This window comes from Salvelinus fontinalis, chromosome 17 (genome assembly GCF_029448725.1).
Source record: "Salvelinus fontinalis isolate EN_2023a chromosome 17, ASM2944872v1, whole genome shotgun sequence".
NCBI classification, from domain to species: domain Eukaryota; kingdom Metazoa; phylum Chordata; class Actinopteri; order Salmoniformes; family Salmonidae; genus Salvelinus; species Salvelinus fontinalis.
In genome coordinates this window covers 25649031-25672339 of record NC_074681.1, presented here as the reverse complement: position 1 = coordinate 25672339, position 23309 = coordinate 25649031, and the positions used below count along the sequence as shown (strand labels likewise).

Sequence of the window (23309 nt, the reverse complement as noted above, 5' to 3'; positions counted from 1 at the left end):
GATCGTCCTCGCATTGGCAAACCACGTGTAACAACAGCTGCACAGAATCGGTACATCGGAACATCACACCTGCAGGACAGGTACAGGATGTCAACAACAACTTCCCGAGTTACACCAGGAACGCACAATCCCTCCATCAGTGCTCAGACTGTCCGCAATAGGCTGAGAGGGCTGGACTGAGGGCTTGTAGGCCTGTTGTAAGGCAGGTCCTCACCAGACATCACCGGCAACAACGTCGCCTATGGACACAAAGCCACTGTCGCTGGACCAGACAGGACTGGCAAAAAGTGCTCTTCATTGGCGAGTCGCGGTTTTGTCTCACCAGGGGTGATGGTCGGATTCGTGTTTATCGTCGAAGGAATGAGCGTTACACCGAGGCCTGTACTCTGGAGCGGAATTGATTTGGAGGTGGAGGGTCCGTCATGGTCTGGGGCAGTGTATCACAGCATCATCGGGCTGAGCTTGTTGTCATTGCAGGCAATCTCAACACTGTGCGTTACGGGGAAGACATCCTCCTCCCTCCTGTGGTACCCTTTCTGCAGGCTCATCCTGACATGACCCTTCAGCATGACAATGCCACCAGCCATACTGCTCATTCTGTGCGTGATTTCCTGCAAGACAGGAATGTCAGTATTCTGCTATGGCCAGTGAAGAGCCCGGATCTAAATCCCATTGAGCACGTCTGGGAGCTGTTGGATCAGAGGGTGAGGGCTAGGGCCATTCCCCCCAGAAATGTCTGGGAACGTGCAGGTGCCTTGGTGGAAGAGTGGGATGACATCTCACAGCAAGAACTAGCAAATTCTCACAGCAAGAACTGGCAAATCTGGTACAGTCCATGAGGAGGAGATGCACTGAAGTACTTAATGCAGCTGGTGGCCACACCAGATACTGACTGTTACTTTTGATTTTGACCCCCCCTTTGTTTAGGAACACATTATTCCATTTCTGTTAGTCACATGTCTGTGGAACATGTTCAGTTTATGTCTCAGTTGTTGAATTTTGTTATGTTCATACAAATATGTACACATGTTAAGTTTGCTGAAAATAAACGCAGTTGACAGTGAGAGGATGTTTATTTTTTTGCTGAGTTTATATACACTGAACAAATATATAAATGTAAAGTCTTGGTCCCATGTTTCATGAGCTAAAATAGAAAATCACATACATTTTTCATAGCACGAAAGCTTATTTTCCTCAAATTTTACTGAGGAGTATTTCTGTCTGTCATAAAAGCCTTTCGTGGGAAAAAACTCATTCTGATTGGCTGGTCCTGGCTCCCTAGTGGGCCTGCACCCCTGCCCAGTCATGTGAAATCCATAGATTAGGGAATAATTAATGTATTTCAAATGATTGATGTTCTTATATGAACTGTAAAATGTTGCATGTTGCATTTATATTTTTGTTCAGTATAAATACGTAATTTTGATATGCGTGCGAGTGCCTTGCAAAGCGCAGACCTTTAATTTGTGCTTGATGCGTGCATGGGCGGGGGCAGCGAAACAGAGGCTAAATTGATGCAAAATGGTCCGCTATTGGTCGAAGCATTGTGGTACCCAAGAGAAAGACCACTGCACAGCAGCATCGCCGTACGAATGTTCAGAAAATCGTCCGACAAAGCTGGAACATGGCCCAACGGAGGATATGCGATATATTATTCTTAGAACAACCAAACAGCAGAAATGCCATAAGAATTTGAAGTTTCATCTAGTATGATTCAAAGGCAGGTGACACTGACCCAGGTACGTTTAGATACATTTAGTTGTCCATCTGTGAATAAGATAGTCGTGGCTAAATTGATACGTGCTCGTGTCTGAATCGATCTCTAGTTAATTTTGATGCATGGGATCACGAGTTCTATGTGCTACAAAATAATACTGACTGAGGTTGACGCCTCGTATTTTCTCAAACAACGAGATTGTTTCCATGGATGCTCTAAATAATGGCCAACGACTAAAATTCACCCCTGTACTGTAGCTTACTACTATGCCTGAATATGAAAGGTCTAGCAGTGTTTGTTGATATTAGAAAGTGAGTATTGATTTAGGCATTCCATTCGCAGGGTGTGTTTTGATCGAGTCTGTATAACCAAGTCAGAGTAGGTCAATCCTATAGGGATGCCCCACCATAATATGAGAGAGCGAGAGAGAGTCTCTTGCTCTGTGTCTGTGTTTGAATCTAAAATACAACACTACATAGAATGGAGTGGTGAGATAAGGAGGAAGGCAATATTTGTAATTTACTAAAGTACTACTGCTACCATAGTACTGCTATTACCATAGGCCGCCTACAACACACAGGCTGTTCCTGCCCGTTCAACACAGCACAGGGAGATAGAGACTGTTTTCATCATAAAAGGCAGTCAGTGCTCAGAGTAGCAGTAATAGCAGTAATCCTGATCAAGTAGCAGTAATAGCAGTAATCCTGATCAGTAGCAGAGAGATTGACCAGATTACTATTGATTCATCTGTAACTGCCAAAGACTCAAGCTTCCATGTAGAAGGGGGACCCGCAGTCTATTGATCCATGTTAAAATCCCCACTGTGGAGGAGACAGCTTGTTCACAGTGAAAGGTCTATGAATACAAGAAAGGTATATGGAAAATCAAGATAATATTCCTGCTACAGTTTCAGTGTCTGTCATATTGTCGATCAAGGAAAGGAAAATGTAATACATTTTATTTGGCATGTGTGGGTTGCCCCCATAGACAATCTTTTATGAACTGGCAATGCTGCTAGGCGTTTATACAGCATTTTCTTTACTTGGTTTTACTCAATGTAAGTCAAGTGGAATAGTTCAGTGTAAAGAAAATATAGTAAAACTGCCTGGGGCAAATTATGACAGAGACACTGACCGGAGTTGCTGATTTATTAAAACAACAAGGAGACATAACCACAGAATACCCTGTTTTATCCTACCTCTTATCTCTCCATATCTTCGAACTTCTGGTTAAACTCTCCATGTGGATTTGTAGCAATTCACACTAATTTGAACTATTTCTTTGTTTGTTCCTCAAGCTCCTTCAGGCTTTTGTCTAGTCAGGATCCACTTGTAAACTCTCTGTTCTCTGCTGCCTCCAATACTCACTTATCTCCCAGCCTCATAAAAGTTGGAGAGGGATTGTATTCCCTTGCCTGCCAACTGTCTGCAGCCATTATACACTTACATTTGGTATGGATTTGAGGGCCTAATTCATCACCCCTGCCACCTCTTAGTGGCTGGTATATATTAGGCCTACTATACTGTCATGAATTTGAATTTGATCTATTTGATACACCTTACTGAGCACATTTAATCAAGATGTATCTATTGTCTTCCTCAAGTCTCTGGGCATGGAGTAGTAACAGTAGAGCTCCAAAAATGGATGAGAGAGGGGAGAGCACTTTTACAAAATCCCCCAAAATGCACCTCCCTGCTCCAGCCCTGCTTGGTTTAGCCCTGTGGATTTAAATGAGCAGAAGGAAGAAGAATGCTGAGCCACCGCTCAATACATAGTTTAAAAATGCATTGAGTGAGTCATCTAACCAACCAGCAAGGCAGCCCCAGTGCAGAGCTGCATTAGGAGGACTGAACATTGCTCCTTTGACTGGAAGGATATTTATGATGTTGCTGCTAATCTAGTGCCGTGAATAAGACACTCAGTATCAGGATCTCAGTATCTGGATGCAACCGAATGCTATATAGACTGCTTTTAGACAGGCAGCCTTTTTCTGATATTTTTTTCCACTAATTTGTCTTTTGACCAATCACATCAGATCTTTTCACATCAGATATTTTTCAGAGTTGGTCTGATTGGTCAAAAGGCCAATTATTGAAAAAAACATCAGAATTGGGCTGCCTGTCTAAATTCAGCCATATTGTCCTAGCTGCGTTCCCATGGTTGCACACTGCACACTGCGATCAGCTATGTGGTTTGTTTAGCCTCACGCTGCTGATTCGCTGTAGTGTAATTTGTGATGCCGGGATGATAGTGCACCAGGTCCTATTCTTCAGATTCGTCTCAGTGAGTAAATCCAATTAGATTAAAATCATGAGCTTTATGTGGAGGTAGTAGGCCTACAGTATGGGATTCATTACAGTGGGGCATTTCCATGCATCATGCTGGCAACTATCCAACTTTGTAGAGGCATCTTTTCTTTTTACAGCAAGACTTCTCCACAAAACTTCTTTGTATTTCACTCAACCTTTTTACTGTATTTAATCACAAGGGATTTACAACTCTCCTTCATTCTACTAGTATAGTGATATTGTTATAATGGCAGCCTTTAAAGGTGATAAAGAGGGTAATTTTACTGTCTGCATCCCTGCATGTATTAATTGGTTGGGAGCTCATGTGAAAGAAGAGCTATGTAGGCCTGGCCTACTGTATTATGTAAGTGGACTAATGTCTTCAATTGCTGCACAGTGCAGATAGTACAGGGAAACTGATGATTACTGAGCCAAGTTATCTCATATGGCTCCTAAAAGCAGTTAAGTAATAGGCCAACTCAGAGATAGACAGAGAATAAACCATTGTACTGTAGTATTTTCTCTGTCTGGTGTTTTAATATGAAGCTTTTACTGTATACCTTAACCTATTTTATCTACTCAACTATTCTATCTACCCAATTATTCTACTTAACCTGCACACACAGCAGAGATTGACAAGTAAAATTGTCACATTCTTCCCTGCTCTTCCTTTATTTTTTACTTCCGCTCAAATATTTCTTAAACAGTGTGTGTTGTGTATAGTGGCATTCCATCCATACAGAGGTTGTATCAAGGCAGACAAGTGACCTTGTTGCTGAAGAACAGTGGCAGAGTTGTTGAAGAGGATGCTTGGCAGCTGCATGTACTTCCACACTGGAGGGCCAGAAAGTGGCTATAATGAGACAGGCTATTGAGGGGTCATTGTGTTGGTGGATTGTTCTCAGCGCGGAATGGGGGTCTTGTCTATTGTGTTGGCCAGATGCCCGGGCAGACTAACAGACATATCTTCATCTTTCACTTGGCCAGCATTGACTGAGTAGTGACTGAATAGAGACAATGTGTGTGTGTGTGTGTGTGTGTGTGTGTGTGTGTGTGTGTGTGTGTGTGTGTGTGTGTGTGTGTGTGTGTGTGTGTGTGTGTGTGTGAATGTGTGTGTGCACTAGTGGTTTGTTCAACCGCACCTGCCCGAAATACAGTGCCTTCAGAAAGTATTCAGACTCCTAGACTTTTTCAATAATTGATTAAAAATATATATATATCATCAATTAACCTGCACACACAGCAGAGATTGACAAGTAAAATTGTCCCACAATGACAAAGCAAAAACAGGTTTTTAGAAAATGTTGCCAATAAAAAAATAAAAATAAATGAAATCTCACATTTACGTAGGTATTCAGACCCTTTTACTCAGTACTTTGTTGAAGCACCTTTTTGTAGTGATTACAGCCTCGAGACTTCTTGGGTATGATGCTACAAGCTTGGCACATCTGTATTTGCGGAGTTTATCCCATTCTTCTCTGCAGATCCTCTGAAGCTCTGTCAGGTTGGATGGGGAGCTTTGCTGCACAGCTATTTTCAAGTCTCTCCAGAGATGTTCGATCGGGTTCAAGTCCGGGGCTCTGGCTAGGCCACTCAAGGACATTCAGAGACTTGTCCGGAAGACACTCCTGCGTTGTCTTGGCTGTGTGCTTAGGTTTGTTGTCCTCTTGGAAGGTGAACCGTCACCCCAGTTTGAGGTCCTGAGCGCTCTGGAGCAGGTTTTCATCAAGGATCTGTCTGTACTTTCCTCCGTTCATTTTTTCCTCAATCATGACTAGTCTCCCAGTCTGTGACACTAAAAAACATCCCCACCGCATGATGTTGCCACCACCATGCTTCACCGTAGGGATGGTGCCAGGTTTCTTCCAGACATGACGCTTGGCATTCAGGCCAAAGAGTTCAATCTTGGTTTCGTCAGACCAGAGTATATTTTTTTCTCATGGTCTGGTAGTCTTTAAGTGCCTTTTGGCAAACTCCAAGCATGCTGTCATGTGCCTTTTACTGAGGAGTGGCTTCCGTCTGGCCACTCTACCAATAAAGCCCTGATTGGTGAAGTGCTGCAGAGATGGTTGTCCTTCTGGAAGGTTATCCCACCTCCACAGAGGAACTCTAGAGCTCTGTCAAAGTGACCATCGGGTTCTTGGTCACCTCCCTGACCAAGGTTCTTCTCCCCCAATTGTTCAGCTCTAGGAATTATTGGTGGTTCCATACTTCTTCCATTTCAGAATGATGGAGGTCACTGTGTTCTTGGGGACCTTCAATGCTGCAGAAATGCTTTGGTACCCTTCCCCAGGTCAGTGCCTCTACGGACAATTCCTTTGACCTCATAGCTTGGTTTTTGCTCTGACATGCACTGTGAACTGTAGGACCTTTATATAGACAGGTGTGTGCGTTTCCAAATCATGTCCATTCAATTGAATTTACCACAGGTGGACTCCAATCAAGTTGTAGAAACATCTCAAGGATGATCAATGGAAACAGGATGCACCGGAGCTCAATTTCGACTCTCATAGCAAAGGGTCTGTATACTTATGTAAATAAGGTATTTCTGTTTTTATTTTTAATATATTTCCAAAATTGTCTAAACCTGTTTTTGCTTTGTAATTAAGGCTGTAAGGTAACAAAATGTGGAAAAAGTTAAGGGGTCTGAATACTTTCCTGTATGTGATAAAGTGAAAATCTGAGGCCTGCACCCGACCCTAACGCGCTAATATAGAAAATGCGCTGTAGGCTACAGTCAGAGATGGCAGTCAACTTGTCTATAATTAGATACTGTATATGGAGCTTCTCTTCTGTCATTATATGTTGCCCTAGAACACTAAATAAACTCTTGCTCACCAGAATAATGTAATAAATTGATAGAATGAATGCGTCAATCTAGTTGACATTGGTAAAGTTTTCTTTGTCATCTCTGCTTCTTTCACATAGCAAAGACGTTTAGGAAACGGGGAGAAAATGCAAGGACAAAAATACTGGAGTTTTTCTGTGCAACATTTCCAAATGACATCAGTTTGACCATTTGTAAGAAATAGAAAGCTGTGAAAACAACCCAACATGTTTCTGATAATATTTCAGTTTGGCTTGAATGCATATTTGATGTGATTGAAATACTATCAGCTTTTATGATGCTGATAAAGATAACACCTCTACAGAACCTATCTAACTGTGCATTAGCATTCTCTCAAGATGCTGAAAGAAATCATATTTCGACACTCCTGATCCTGAGTCCAAATTTAGCCTACATCAAATAAAATTGTATTTGTCACACAAATACAACAGGTGTAGACTTTACTGTGAAATACTTACTTACGAGCCCTTTCCCAGCAATGCAGAATTAAAAAGTAAGAAAAGAAAAAACGAACTATTAACACAATAAAATAACAATAATGGCTTGTGTACATTAGTACTCGGTGCCGCTTGCCGCTCCGGCCGCCCAGAGTGGCTCACTTTTGGGTGTGCTGGCAGCATATAGCAGCACGTTCGACTGTGCGTCAAGAATTCAGCATAGCAAGTTTGTATGAAGGTCTGGTTAGTAAATAGTTTCATCCATTCTTTATTTCATGAATTTATTCACAGGTAAATAGTAATATGCTCTAAACCGCTATTGTGACAAACAAACTTTGCTGCCCTGTTTCCAATCGTTCACATGGCTGGGAGAACCTATTCAAGTAAGTAAATACAGTAAAAAAAAAATGTAAACAATGTATTATTAGCTAACTAGCTATAGTGCAAGCTAACTCAAATGAACTGCTAACGTAGCAGTTAGCTATTAGCTATCTAGCCAACTTTACATACTGTGTAGCTAAGTTAATTAAATATCACCAGCTACCTAACTTAATTTTAGCTAGGTGTCAAGATGTATTTATCATTGTAAAAACAAACTCCTAATGCATTTGTAGGTAGCTAGGTAACAGCCATTGAGAAAGGTGAAAGGACAGCAGCCCCAACTGTCAAACTGTCAAAGAATAGGCTATTCTGGATAGGGCAGGTACTTTTGTGTAGTTACAGTCCCTAGAAGTGAGAACAGAGATATAGTAACATAATTTTCAGTGCTGTCTAATTTGAGTAAAATGAAGTCTGTTTATTGTAATGTTTTATGCCCTCAGATACAGAGAGCTTTGAAAGCTCTGTTTGCAGATGAAGAGGTCCCAATGAAGAGCAGTGGTTCTTAGTCCTGGTCCTGGGGACTCAAAGGGGTGCACATTTTTGTTTTTGCCTTAGCACTACACAGCTGATTCAAATGATCAACTCATCATCAAGCTTCAAGTGGTGTTTATGTACAGTTGAAGTCGGAAGTTTGCATATACTTAGGTTGGAGTCATTAAAACTCATTTTTCAACCACTCCACAAATTCCTTGGTAACAAACTATAGTTTTGGCAAGTCGGTTAGGACATTTACTTTGTGCATGACACAAGTCATTTTCCCAACAATTGTTTACAGACAGATAATTTCGCTTATAATTTACTGTATCACAATTCAGAAGTTTACATACACAAAGTTGACTGTGCCTTTAAACAGCTTGGAAAATTCCAGAAAATTATGTCATGGCTTTAGAAGCTTCTGATAGGCTAATTGACATCATTTGAGTCAATTGGAGGTGCACCTGTGCATGTATTTCAAGGCCTACCTTCAAACTCAGTGCCTCTTTGCTTGACATCATGGGAAAATCAAAAGAAATTAGCCAAGACCTCAGGAAAAAAAAAATGTAGACCTCCACAAGTCTGGTTCATCCTTGGGAGCAGTTTCCAAACACCTGAAGGTACCACATTCATCTGTACAAGCAATAGTACGCAAGTATCAACACCATGGGACCACGCAGTCGTCATACCACTCAGGAAAGAGACACGTTCTGTCTCCTAGAGATGAACGTACTTTGGTGCAAAAGTGCAAATCAATCCCAGAACAACAGCAAAGGACCTTGTGGAGATGCTGGAGGAAACGGGTAGAAAAGTATCTATATCCACAGTAAAACGAGTCCTATATCGACACAACCTGAAAGGCCGCTCAGCAAGGAAGAAGCCACTGCTCCGAAACTGCCATAAAAAAGCCAGACTACGGTTTGCAACTGTACATGGGGACAAAGATCGTACTTTTTGGAGAAATGTCCTCTGGTCTGATGAAACAAAAATAGAACTGTTTGTCCATAATGACCATTGTTATGTTTTCAGGAAAAAGGGGGAGGCTTGCAACCCGGAGAACACCATCCCAACCGTGAAGCATGGGGGTGGCAGCATCATGTTGTGGGAGTACTTTGCTGCAGGAGGGACTGGTGCACTTCACAAAATAGATGGCACCATGAGTGAGGAAAGTATGTGGATATATTGAAGCAACATCTCAAGACATCAGTCAGGAAGTTAAAGCTTGGTCACAAATGGGTCTTCCAAATGGACAATGACGCCAAGCATACTTCCAAAGTTGTGGCAAAATGGCTTAAGGACAACAAAGTCAAGGTATTGGATTGGCCAACACAAAGCCCTGACCTCAATTCCATAGAAAATTTGTGGGCAGACTGAAAAAGCGTGAACGAGGCCTACAAACCTGACTCCGTTACACCAGCTCTGTCAGGAGGAATAGGCCAAAATTCACCCAACTTATTGTGGGAAGCTCGTGGAGGCTACCCAAAATGTTTGACCCAAGTTAAACAATTTAAAAGCAATGCTACCAAATACTAATTGAGTGTATGTAAACGTCTGTCCCACTGGGAATGTGATGAAAGAATTAAAAGCTGAAATAAATCTTTCTCTCTACTTTAATTCTGACATTTCACAATCTTAAAATAAAGTGGTGATCCAAACTGACCTAAGACGGGGAATTTTTACTAGGATTAAATGTCAGGAATTGTGAAAAACGGAGTTTAAATGTATTTGGCTAAGGTGTATGTAAACTTCCGACTTCAACTGTATTATTATTATTTGTGATGCTATCTTTGATATGATCCTGCTATTGTCACGTGCTACACATGCCCACATGCATCTGTCCTTCCAATGTTATCATGATTTGTTATAAGAGATATTATTCTTTAGAAATCCACAATGACCTGGTGATTTAAAATTCTAATAATGACTATCTTCCATATTCCTACAGATACCTTGCAACTGGAGATTCCTTCAAAACGATTGCCTACAGTTTCTGTGTAGGGCACTGCACGGTTGGGTGGCCAGGGCCATCTGGGACTGCCTACCTGTGTCCTGCATTACTTCATGAGGATGTACATGAGGACCAGGAGGGGATCTGCAGCTCGCTACCATGTGCCAGAGGAGAGGTCTGCTTCTCTGCAGGATTTTTCAAGGATGGGCGCTAACAATGCAGCACAGGAGGCAATCTGTGTGCGGGAGATCTTCAACTCCTACTTGTTCCAAGAGGGTGCTGTTCCCTGGCAACACCATAGACTAGACTATGCACAAGCAAAGGCTCTTAAGAGCCATCCACATTGCAATAAGTGTATTCTTCCATTTACTTCGCTATGTCAACTGCATTTATTCAATTCACAGTTTAGGTAAGGGTAATGTCTGTACAAAAACAGAACAGGCTCCTTTAAGAGTCACCCATATTGAAAAATGAAGAACAATTAGACACCCTATAACCCACAGCTACACACTCGTGTATCAATCTGATTGATGGATTGTGTTGTGCAGTAAGCAGGCTCAGGTGTATAACTGTGGCTCCTTCCACCTTCAAAGAACAGGCAAGAGGGCCAACCATGGAGAATAGTAAGACACGTTCATTATTTCTATTTATGTAGAAAATAATGTAGAAAACGCTATATTGTTTGTCATCGTGTGTCTGTATGTTTTTCAGTATAAAGTACTCTTCAGCCACTTAGTGTGGACAACGGGTGAGGCGACACAGATTCCTGTTGAACACTGTCTCTTCAACTACCTTATTTTCTCAATAACAGTCTCTCTCCTTCACTTCCTCCCTCTTCCCCCCTTCTGCCTAAATCCTCTAGGTTATATCAGCTGTGTCGGTGAACCCCTCCCGCATCTGAAGTGGCTACATAGAGGGCACAGTATGATCAGAGGTGAGAGGTCACTTGGTCGGGTCAACAGGAAGTATTATTAAAAAGATGCTTTACATTGAAATACAGCTAGAGATGTAGTAGTCCCAGAGTTAATGATCCAAGGACAGTTTAGCATTTTACCACCTGATGATTATGATGACTGACAGTCTCAGCATGATTAAGCCTTGTGTTTTTTGTATTTTATCTCTCTCTCCATCTGTCTCTCGTCTGCAGGTATGTTTTGATGTAAGAGAGGATGTCAACCCCCAGTCCCGTCATTGCCACCTCAACCGCTCAACCCAACTGGGGAGATACCACGAGAGACACTATTATGCAATTGTGATGAACTGAGAGAATATTACGTTTAGTCGCACTGTAATCCATGAATCATATGCGGTCATCCCTGCTCCTCTTTTCCTTTCTGTTTTTTACACTCTCTCACACCTCTCTCCTCACCTCCTCTTTATTCCTCTGTTTTTATCATGCACACCAGATGTGCATTGAACCACAGATTGACCTTCTATTTATAATATAAGATTACAATTAGAATGCATGTATTATGTATTTATAACACTTGGATAATGAACTTCTTTCAATAAAGCGTTTCACATTCTCTCCTAGTTGAAATGAAGTCTCTCATTTGATGAAATACTACATCTATCCTGTGTCCTCAGATCAGTGCAGATGAAGGAAAGTAAATATTGAGATGAACCTGTTTTAGAGTATTTACATAATGCATAGGAAGTGTAGTGTACTGTTTTTAAAATCTGTTTCTGTGTATCAGTTACAAATCAGCCTTTCACTAGTTAAATCATGTTTCTAGTCTATTCCGTAGTTATAATGTGTAAACATTGCTGTCCCATGGGCAGGATTGGTAAACACTGTTGAAGTGTATAATTTAGGGGTGCAACTTTTACTTTCTGAAATTGCATTTTTGTCCGCCCCCTCCACATTTTTATCATTGGAATAGTATTAGAAAACGAGGCAACGGTGTGCTTTAGGACCATGCGGATGACATTCATACCTGAACCGCACCTTTATTTGCAAAGGTAGAGTACATGATCAGTGAATACATTCAATCTACAGGCTACAATGTGGGAATCTCATGCTTGGTAATAACTACATGTAACTACATGCATCCTTGTCGCAATAAAGTTATATTATATTCTACTCAATCCATAGGCTTCATTAAATCCATTCAGACTGTTTTGAACACTCCATTCCTTTGAAACTTTGTGAGTATAATGTTTACTGTGCATTATTTTATTGTTTATTTAACTTTTGTTTATTAGCTATTTCACTTGCTTTGGCAATGTAAACATATGAGAGAGAAAGGCAGCACACTCAGTCCCCTCTGAACAGTCAGAGCAGGACAGGGCCCTCGAGTGAACCGCACCTTTATTTTCACTCATCTCTCACTCATAGCACTGTGCTTCTCCCTCTTCATTAACTAGGCATTGTTGTCTCTCCTCCCACTCATAAGTTATTGCTACATAGTGGAGAAACTTCCAAAAGATTTTAGGATTATATTTCCTGCTGGTAATATTCCCACTGTAGCTCCACTTTCTCTGCAGGATGGTACAAATCACTACCTCTTATTCTGCCAGAATAAACCAACAGAAAAACACACCTGCAATGTTCTTAAACATGGTGATGAAAGTTTTGATTGGACTTCATCTACAGTATGTATCTCAAAAATGCAGAAATAACAATGCTAACATTTGGCCTCCCTAAACTCTCTCCAGTACTAGCTCTCCATCCTCCACATTCACAGTTTATCCCCTTCTTTCCTCTCCTCTTCTCCAGAACTTGTACCAGAACAGGTTTCTCGGACTCGGACTAGCAACAATGGCATCCCCGTCACGTTCGTCCCAGAACCGCCGGCGCTGTAAGCACCCGATCCGCCACAGCTACAATCCCGAGCAGTTCCCTAACGTCAACTTCCAGAACGGCTTTCCCGAGGTCGTGGCGACTATGCACCGCTCGACCAGCGACACAGACCTGGTGACATCACACAGCCGTTCAACGCTCACCGTCAGCACCTCGCTCTATGCCATTGGTCAGACCCAGGACATCCTCATCTGCTGGAACATCAAGGAGGAGGTGGACGCTGGGGACTGGATCGGCATGTACCTCATCGGTGAGCACTGCCATAACAGTGATTTTCATAGAAGGGACCAAAGCAATACGTAATAGTAGATGATAGTGAGGCAGCTAGAGACAGTGAGATGAAGAGCAGCTTATTTCCAATCTTGTAAACTGTTACACATGCATGTGATCTTCTTTGAAGTTAGCTTTTGTGGAAGAGGGAGAGGTGTGTAGGACAAGAACTAGAATGTGTTCATTCAAGTCTACAGTATTTGAAAGGGACTGTGTGTACACTACATAGAGAGCAATGCGATGACTCAGGGCATGTTAGGTCAGGTCATGTCCAGTCTGCCTTCCCTTATCATTTGAGGTAATCTAAAGGTGGTGTTGTGGTGCTCAGGCACAGTTAATGTTACATATCCACAGGTAACTGACAATGCTTGGGTGATAATGTAATGGGACGTTGTATCTCACCTTACCTCCCTCTCTTTCGTCTCTCTCAGAAGAAGTTTCGTCTGAGAACTTTCTAGACTACAAGAGCCGCGGAGTAAATGGTTCGCATAAGGGCCAGATAGTGTGGAAAATTGAGGCCAACTCCTATTTTGTGGAGCGTAAGTGTATTTCTGGAAATACATCCAAAACCAGCTACATTACAGTACACTACATCCTCCACACACTGAGAGAGCTGTTTTATAACGGATGTAGCATCTAGCACTCAGAACAGGACACTGCTTCGTCAGTGCATATTGTAAATCTTTACATAACACTGAAACTATCTCATAACTATTTTGTTTCTCATTACCATTGTGACCATTTTGTATCTTCAGACTTCCATAAGTTTCAGGATTTCCCTTTAGAATCACAAATCCTTCTTACTCTGCACAGATTAAAGCAAGTCTATTTGGAAGAGATTCCCATGAATAAAATAATTGACATAATTTATACAGCCAAATTATCCCATTAGTTCCTCTCGACTAGAGAACCGACACTGACTGTACAGTACAGTAGGCCCCGGTGTGGACAGCTCTGCTTAGACACAAAGTGCAGCTTTGAGTAACTACCATAGTGCTATCCTCCTCTCATCTGGTTCTGTAACGTAATACGTTGTCATCTGTGGGTGATTTTGTTATTTAGCTAACACTGCTTATTGTTTATTTACCTAAAGTAAGACTCATCCCTCAAAGAGCTCCTCCCACCTCATCAGTAGGGACAGCTCATTCGCAAGAATCAGATATCTATCAATCAATCAATCAATCAATCACATTTATTTATAAAGCCCTTTTAACATCAGCCGATATAAAAGAAACCCAGCCTAAAACCCTAAACAGCAAGCAATGCAGATGTAGAAGTACGGTGGCTAAGAAAAACTCCCTAAAAAGGCCAGAACCTAGGAAGAAACCTAGAGAGGAACCAGGCTCTGAGGGGTGGCCAGTCCTCTTCTGGCTGTGCTGGTTGTAGATTATAACAGAACATGGCCAAGATGTTAAAATGTTCATAGATGACCAGCGGGGTCAGATAATAATAATCACAGTGGTTGTAGAGGGTACAACAGGTCAGCACCTCAGCAGTAAATGTCAGTTGGCTTTTCGTAGCCGATCATTCAGAGTTAGAGACAGCAGGTGCAGTAGAGAGCGTCCAAAACAGCGGGTCCGGGACAAGGTAGCACGTCCAGTGAACAGGTCAGGGTTCCATAGCCGCAGGCAGAACAGTTGAAACTGGAGCAGCAGCATGACCAGGTGGACTGGGGACAGCAAGGAGTCATCAGGCCAGGTATTCCTGAGGCATGGTCCTAGGGCTCAGGTCCTCCGAGAGAAAGAGAAAGAGAGAGAGAGAGAGAATTAGAGAGAGCATAGTTAAATTCACACAGGACACCGGATAAGACATGAAACATGCTCCAGATATAACAGACTCACCCTTGCCCCCGACACATAAACTACTGCAGCATAAATACCCGGACAGGGTCAAACAGACAGGATATAACATCACCCACTTTGCCAAGGCACAGCCCCCACACCACTAGAGGGATATCTTCAACCACCAACTTACTACCCTGAGACAAGGCCGAGTATAGCCCACAAAGACTTCCCCCATGACAACCCGGACAGGAAGATCACGTCAGTGACTCAACCCACTCAAGTGACGCACCCCTCCTAGGGACGGCGTGGAAAAGCACCAGTATGCCAGTGACTCAGCCCCCGTTATAGGGTTAGATGCAGAGAATCCCAGTGGAGAGAAGGGAACCGGCCAGACAGAGACAGCAATCAATCTTTTGGCCAATACCATTCGCTGATGCCTGTGTGCCACCCTGTAGGCTCAGTGGTGTTGATTCTCAAGCATCTCCATTTAGCTACCACAGTAGATTAGCAGCTTGGAAAGCAGCCACTGAGATTCTTATCTCTCTGTGTAATTAAAGGGATAGTATTATATCTCGATGTAATTAAAGGGATAGTATTATCTCTCTGTGTAATTAAAGAGATAGTATTATCTCTCAGTGTAATTACATGGATAGTATTATCTCTCTGTGTAATTAAAGGGATAGTATTATCTCTCTGTGTCAGACTCCGCTGCTAATAACCATGTAGCTGAGGACCGTCTGCTCTCTCTCCCCCAGTTTATTGGCATGCTGCTCACAACAGCTTCCTTAGGTCACGCTGGTGTGTCTCTGGCCTGTTTTTGAGAGCTTTCCAACTGTGAAACCTGATAAAGGTGCCAATAAACAGAGAAATAGTGTATAATGCAAGCAGTAGGTAATTTTAAAAAGATAGAACAATCTCTCTCCTGTTCTTAAACTAACTTCTGTCCTCTCTTCTGTCATTTGTCTCTTTTTTCCTCAGTGGAAACCAAGATCTGTTTTAAATACTATCATGGTGTGAGCGGGGCACTGCGTGCCACCACCCCCAGTTTGACTGTGAAGAACCCCTCAGTTCCGGTGAGCGTGTAGGACTACTTAGTCCCAACCTGGTATTAGTGCTACTGTACATGGGCTCTATGTGTTCATATGGGCTTCTCAAGGGGCACTGAAGGGAAGAGGTGGTGATTTACAACGGATCTACTGTATGTCTTTCCATCTAAAGGATATATTTTTCCATTGTCTGGGTTGAAGCTTTTCTTACCACTTTAGAGCCTAGAGTGGTAAGAAAAGTAAGAAAAAAAATCCTGACTGTTCCAGAAAGGGGTTAGCATGTCATCTGTTGTCGTGTTACCTGGATTACTAGGGGTTATCAGACGTGATTTAAAGGGCAGATATAATGGGTTTAGCAATCCATTAGATTGGTTTACCCTTCTTTTCTCATTGACTGGAAAAGAAAATCCTGAAATTGAAAGTGGTGCTAAGTGTAAATTATTATATGCTTATTGGCTGGATGACATTGCCTGTCTTGAGAGAGATCACGCACAGACAGACAGCAGTCTGAGAGATAGACAGACAGATACGCCACAGCCAGAGGTGAACAGAGAGGGGAATCAGATAATATCCTTGTGTTGTCCCTGTGGAATATACTGTAGTAGAGGTCCCCTGTGGGCACTCCAGCTGTCTGCTGTAGGCCCACTGCAGCCAGGGAGTGAAATGCATTAGCCCAGGCCTATGCAGGCCCTGCCCCCACAGCCTACATACCCCCACACTGCTATAATGACTAGTCACTAGTCCTCCTAGAGATCACACCCAGAGGAACAATCTCAGAGAAACACATCAATGTCACAGCCTGTCAAAATGCCATTGTATTGTTACTGCTGTGATGGTGTGTGTGCGTGCGTTTGCATATGACCCTTCTCCTCCACCCCCATCTCTCAGTGGCCCTCCATCTCTCAGTGGCCCTCCATCATCTCTCAGTGGCTATTTTCCACAAATCCAGCCTGCTATAAAGACTCTTAGGCAGGCTTACACCTGTGGAGGAGGAACAGGGAGGAGAGGTGCTTTAAAGGCGGGCGCTGATGTGACTCTTTCTTTCTTTCTCTCTCTCTCTCTCTCTCTCTCTCTCTCTCTCTCTCTCTCTCTCTCTCTCTCTCTCTCTCTCTCTCTCTCTCTTTCTTGTGCTCTCTTTCTCTCTCTCTAACCCTCTCTTGCTCTCTCTCTCTCTAACCCTCTCTTTCTTTCGCTCTCTCTTTCTCACCCTCTCTCTCTGTAGGTGTTTAAGCCCGTCACCAATGAAGAAGTCCCCCAGAGCACAGGCAGCAGAAGACTCATTAGCTTCTCCCTCTCAGGTGAGCATGCCCCCCCCAGCCCCTACTACCACGTTACCTTGGCAACGCGTCTCTACAGGGTTGGGCCAGCACACGTGCCAGCATCACTGTGGCAAAGGGCAACACACAGCTTGTGTCTCCATAGCAACTCATCCCAGGATTCAGATACAGTACTATCATCCATCTGGAGTACATCATGTGCATTACAGGAAGGAATGTTCTGTGCCAACTGGCATGATACAGAATGCTAGCAGTTAGAGAAATATTGACAAACCCACACTTACATGACGGTGATGAAAATGATTCCTTTCTCCTAACACTTCCATACTTAAATGCGGCTGTTTCATTCCCAAACGCTGCATGAAGAAATACATCACATCTGTAGAAATGTCACAAAAACATCCTAACAAGTGAGGCTCTGACTCATCATAGGAAAAGCACAGTGAGTCTATTGTGCTAAGTGGTTCTGACAGTCCTGAGTTGAGTTGGATTCCCAACTGTGAGGGATGCAGCAGCAGCAGTAGAGGCGGTATGATCCAGTTCCACCTGATTCACAGTGAGGTAGTGCAGATGAAAGGTGGGTGTGACAGCTTGCTAAATTGTGTATCCAAACGATTCTCTCCACCCACGGCTGCATGGGAGATGTCAGGGGGAGGGAGATGGGATTTCAGACAGCAGCTCTTCCCCCTTCGTCTTCAGCTTTGATCAACACAGGCTTACAAATACTGAACAAACATACTGACTGTAGTAGTCCCTGTCTGGTCCCAGATCACTGGAAGGCTATGCTACTGTATGACATGGCTGTCACAAATATTACAGAGCAGAGTTGGAGAGAAGTTCAAGTTAAATGCAACGCTATGCAAAATAATAATTCTGTCTAGATGTATTTTTCAGGGTGAGTTATTCTGTCTCTGCTCTGCTATAGTAGAACATATTATTACTATTGTAGAAGTACAGCATACTGTGGCAACACAGGATATTCAACTGAATTGATTTGCAGAACTAAAAGGAACATTCTCTTTCTCAAGGACATTCATGCTGCCTGCACTCTGCTCCTCTTTGTCAGGAGTTTGGGATTTTCTTAAGCCGTTAAAGGTGTAATTTTAAAGCCTTTTATCCTCATCGTCTCCTCCTCTATACTCTTATCGTCTCTGGTAGATTTCCACGCCACGGGGCTGAAGAAAGGGATGTTCTTCAACCCTGACCCCTACCTGAAGATCGCCATCCATCCCGGCAGGAACAGCATCTTTCCAGCGCTGCCACACCACGGCCAGGAGAAACGCTCAGGCATCGTCTGTAACACCATCAACCCCCGCTGGCAGAGAGAGGTGAGAGGAGGGCCCTGACAAGGCTTTATATTCTATGTGTTCCAGGACAATTGCTGCTATCTGGCTCGAAGGACTATGAAAAAGCGAGCAACCTTGAGTATGCTCTCTGTAACAGGGCAATAAAGTCAGGCAGAGTGACAGTCTTAGGGAGCTTTATACAATATGTTATACAGGTACTGTTGACCTGGAACCATGTTGAAACACTAACTGGGATGTACAGAATTTACACTAGTGTAACCAAAGTTGGTTTTCTTGTTTTTGCTCAAGAGAACAAGTGCTGAAAATGGGTTACAACAGATGTGGTTTGGATGTGATGAGTTGATAGCACTATCCCTGCAATATACAGTGCATTCAGGAAGTATTCAGACCCTATTATATTTGATTTTTTTCCTCATCAATCTAAACACAGTACCCCATAATGACAAAGCAAAAACAGGTTTTTAGACTTGTTTTTCTTTAAATATCACATTTACATAAGTATTCAGACCCTTTACTCAGTACTTTGTTGAAGCACCGTAGGCAGCGATTACAGCCTCCAGTCTTCTTGGGTATGACACTACAAGCTTGGCACATCTGTATTTGGGGAGTTTCTCCCATTCTTCTCTGCAGATCCTCTCAAACTCTGTCAGGTTGGATGTGGAGCGTTGCTGCACAGATATTTTCAGGTCTCTCCAGAGATGTTCAAGTCCGGGCTCTGGCTGGGCCACTCAAGGACATTCAGAGACATGTCCCGAGGCCACTCCTGCGTTGTCTTGGCTGTCTGTGTTTAGGGCCCAGTCTGAGGTCCTGAGCACTCTGGAGCAGGTTTTCATCAAGGATCTCTCTGTACTTTGCTCCGTTCATCTTTGCTGACTAGACTCCCAGTCCCTGCCGCTGAAAAATGGTGGTGCCTGGTTTCCTCCAGACCTGACGCTTGGCATTCAGGCCAAAGAGTTCAATCTTGGTTTCGTCAGACCAGAGAATCTTGTTTCTCATGGTCTGAGAGTATTTAGGTGCCTTTTGACAAACTTCAAGTGGGCTGTCATGTGCCCTTTACTGAGGAGTGGCTTCCATCTGGCCACTCTACCATAAAGGCCTGATTGGTGGAGTGCTGCAGAGATGGTTGTCATTCTGGAAGTTTCTCCCATCTCCACAGAGGAACTCTAGAGCTCTGTCAGAGTGACCATCGGGTTCTTGGTCACCTACCTGACCAAGGTCCTTTTCCCCTGATTGTTTGGCAGGGCGGCCAGCTCTAGGAAGAGTCTTGGTGGTTCCAAACTTCTTCCATTTAAGAATGATGGAGGCCACTGTGTTCTTGGGGACCTTCAATGCTGCAGACATTTTCTCGTACCCTTTCCCAGATCAGTGCCTCGACACAATCCTTTCTCGGTGCTCTACGGACAATTCTTTCGACCTCATGGCTTGGTTTTTGCTCTGACATTCACTGTCAAATGTGGGATCTTATATAGACATGTGTGTGCATTTCCAAATAAATGTCCAATCAATTGAATTTACCACAGGTAGACCCCAATCAAGTTGTAGAAATATCTAAAAGATGATCAATGGAAACAGGATGTAAGTGAGCTCAATTTCGATTCTCATAGCAAAGGGTCTGAATACATTAGCAAAAATGTCTAAAAAGCTGTTTTCGCTTTGTCATTATGGGGTATTGTGTGTAGATTGCTGAGGACATTTTTTACTCAATCCATTTTAGAAAATGTCAAGGGGTGTGAATACTTTCCGAAGGCACTGTATACTTTTTAAAATATACACTGAGTGCACAAAACATTAGGAACACCCACTCTTTCCATGACGTAGACTGACCAGGTGAATCCAGGGCTGTGTTCGAATACCCATACTGTATACTACATACTATTAGTTCATTTTAGTATACTGTATTGTTTCAATTGAGCGTACTAGAGCTTCGCCTGTCTACCGGAAGTTGATGCTGTTGCTATGCAACCTCTTGCTAGCTTGTTAGTATAACAAATGACTAGCTAAATATTTTATGATTTTCGGTGTGTTTGTAAATTCAATCTGGAGTGGCAGAGTGCACTCTGGGTGTTTGTAAATCCAGAGCATTGTCAGATTGTCTGTTCGTAAACGTAGAGCGTTTCGCTCTTGGACCGTTCAATTGCAGTCAAGCAGCCAAATTAACTGGCTAACGTTGACTATATACTTCCAGAAACAAATGAGAAAACACCTCACTCTAACCATTTTACCCGCCCTAGCAGAGCTGGTTAGGCTGTTTTCATGTTATCCATAGCGTTGGTGACTGTGCTGCTGTCAAAAATGTAATTGCTTTTTTTTTTGCCGAAGTTTACTGACCCCAGCCATATTCAACGGGTGTTAAGCATTTGTAAATGTATCAGTTATTCTGCGGGAGAGTCCTCTGAAATCTGAGTAGATAGCCAGAATTAACAATGTCCATTTAAACGCAAAATGACTATACCACTTAGCTAAGAATTGTGTGAATAATCAAGTCAATAAACGTTGGGTAGTTAGTTAAATAGCAGATTAGTTCATATCTGCCTGGCAAGTTCGATCTATTAGTAGCCAACTAACATTAGGTAACCAGCTAACATACCGGTAGATGCTGCTGTAATGCAATGGGGTTCATAAGGATAGCATAGCTAACAAATTGTCAACCAACATAGCATGCAATGTAACTTATTTGAAAGTCATTACTTTATTACATTGCTCAACATTTTCTTAATATTTGACATAATTAGTTAAAGCAATGAGTTTGTATCCGCTCTCGTTGGACTTTTTTGCTTCGGCTGCACATTTTCTGCCATTTTCTATAAATCTGAAAACGTTGTGAAGCCATGCTCATTTTCTGAAGAATTGCATTATTGTTCCTAAAAGCACTGAAATAGTGTCCATTGCTTGTATACTTCGTATTCTGGCAAATTTAGTAAGACATCTGGGAACTTTTGGCATACTAACTATATCCATCCTATGACCAATAACTATATACTCAATTCAATATATACTCAATTCACGTCACAAATAGTACGGTTAGTGCGTTTAGTATGAGTATTCGAACACAGCTCAGGTGAAAGCTATTATCTCTTATTGACTTGTCTAGTTAAATAAAGGTTAAATATAATACATAAAAATGTAAATTAATGATGTCACCTGTTAAATCCACTTCAAACAGTGTAGATGAAGGGGAGGAGACAGCTTAAAGAAGGAGTTTTAAGCCTTGAGACAATTGAGACATGAATTGTGTATGATTGCCATTCAGAGGGTGAATGGGCAAGACAAAATATTTAAGTGCTTTTGAACAGGGTATGGTAGTAGGTGCCAGGCGCACTGGTTTGAGTATGTCAAGAACTGCAATGCTGCTGGGTTTTTCACGCTCAGCAGTTTCCCGTGTGTATCAAGAATAGGCCACCACCCAAAGGACATCCAGCCAACTTGACACAACTGTGGAAGCTTTGGAGTCAACATGTGCAGGAAGCGTTGGAGTCAACATGGGCGGGAATCGTTGGAGTCAACATGTGCAGGAATCGTTGGAGTCAACATGTGCAGGAAGCGTTGGAGTCAACATGTGCAGGAAGCGTTGGAGTCAACATGGGCGGGAATCGTTGGAGTCAACATGGGCCAGCATCCCTGTGGAACGCGTTCACACCTTGTAGAGTCCATGCCTGACGAATTGAGAATGTTCTGATGGCAAAAAAAGGAACCTAATATTAGGAAGGTGTTCCTAATATTTGGTACACTCAGTGAGTGTGTATGAATGTGACAGTGTTGTTTGGTGAGCGATATTAACTTGAGGAACAATGTGTATTGCACGGGATGCTGAGATCTCATTAAATCCATGCGCTGTGTTCCTCCTCATCATCATGGGGGGATTTGCATTTACACTGCTAATGAGGAGAGTGCTTTGGAGGACAGACAGTCGGAAAATGGGTCAAACAGGCAGGCATGCAGGCAGAGATAGACAGAAAGGGAGCGAGAGAGAGAGAGTAGAGGAAGGTAGAGGGGGTAGGAGGATAGTGGGAAAGAGGAGGAATTTTATTTTACATGTCTTTTGGAGAGAGGGAAGGGAAAAGACGATTGAGGGACTGGCAGGCAGTAGGCTTATTAACATTTGACTTGTTTAGGGAGGGATATTCCCCTCTCTGGCTGTATCTCCTCTTCCTGAACACAGCAGTACTCCCCCCCTCCCTCCCTGGCTGTATCTCCTCCTCCTGAACACAGCAGTACACCCTCCCTCCTTCCCTGCCTCTTTATATTCTTCATCATTACCCTCCTTCCACTTCTTCTACTCAGCAGACAGTGTCTCCTTCTGATTCAGGGGCTTTGGTTTCGAAAGCTATTTCAAGGACAAGAACAGTCAAAATGCATTATAATTTATAATGTATGAATTATACATTTACACCATGACTCAGAGTTTCCTCATGTGATAATCCTCTTTTATTACCAGGCTGGTAAAAATCACCTCTCTCTCCCTATAATAGGCTATTACTGGGTTAACGGTACTCATTTAGCTAATGGTTCAATTATGTGGTGTCGCCCTGAAAGGGCAGGAAATGTGTCACAGACCCAGCTCTGCTTTGGTACAGTATCAACACCCCTTCAGTATATTGAGGGGAAGGAAATAGCGGTGCCACTCTGTGTTCTTGGAAATTATCAGTATGGATAAGGGGAGGTATGACACCTGCGGTGATGGTTTCTGCAGGCTTCATGCTGGATCTGACTGTATAATGAAGAGTTTAGC

The 23309-nt window shown here is 42.8% G+C and overlaps 1 protein-coding gene across 3 annotated transcripts in view; it reads left to right on the top strand.

Moving 5' to 3' along the window:
- Window positions 1-1410: 1410 nt before the first annotated feature.
- LOC129814041 (E3 ubiquitin-protein ligase HECW1-like) overlaps window positions 1411-23309 on the top strand; it is a 59445-nt gene continuing 37546 nt past the window's right edge. The window contains exons 1-7 of one of the 3 annotated variants that reach the window (XM_055866802.1): window positions 1413-1739; window positions 12189-12241; window positions 12813-13146; window positions 13598-13705; window positions 15929-16023; window positions 17219-17294; window positions 18432-18601. In XM_055866802.1, the coding sequence (XP_055722777.1) occupies window positions 12855-13146; window positions 13598-13705; window positions 15929-16023; window positions 17219-17294; window positions 18432-18601 (741 nt within the window). In that variant the 5' untranslated portion in view covers window positions 1413-1739; window positions 12189-12241; window positions 12813-12854. Of the gene's footprint in view, window positions 1740-12188; window positions 12242-12812; window positions 13147-13597; window positions 13706-15928; window positions 16024-17218; window positions 17295-18431; window positions 18602-23309 lie in introns of all 3 variants that reach the window. The other 2 variants (XM_055866801.1, XM_055866800.1) reach the window with 2 other exon arrangements.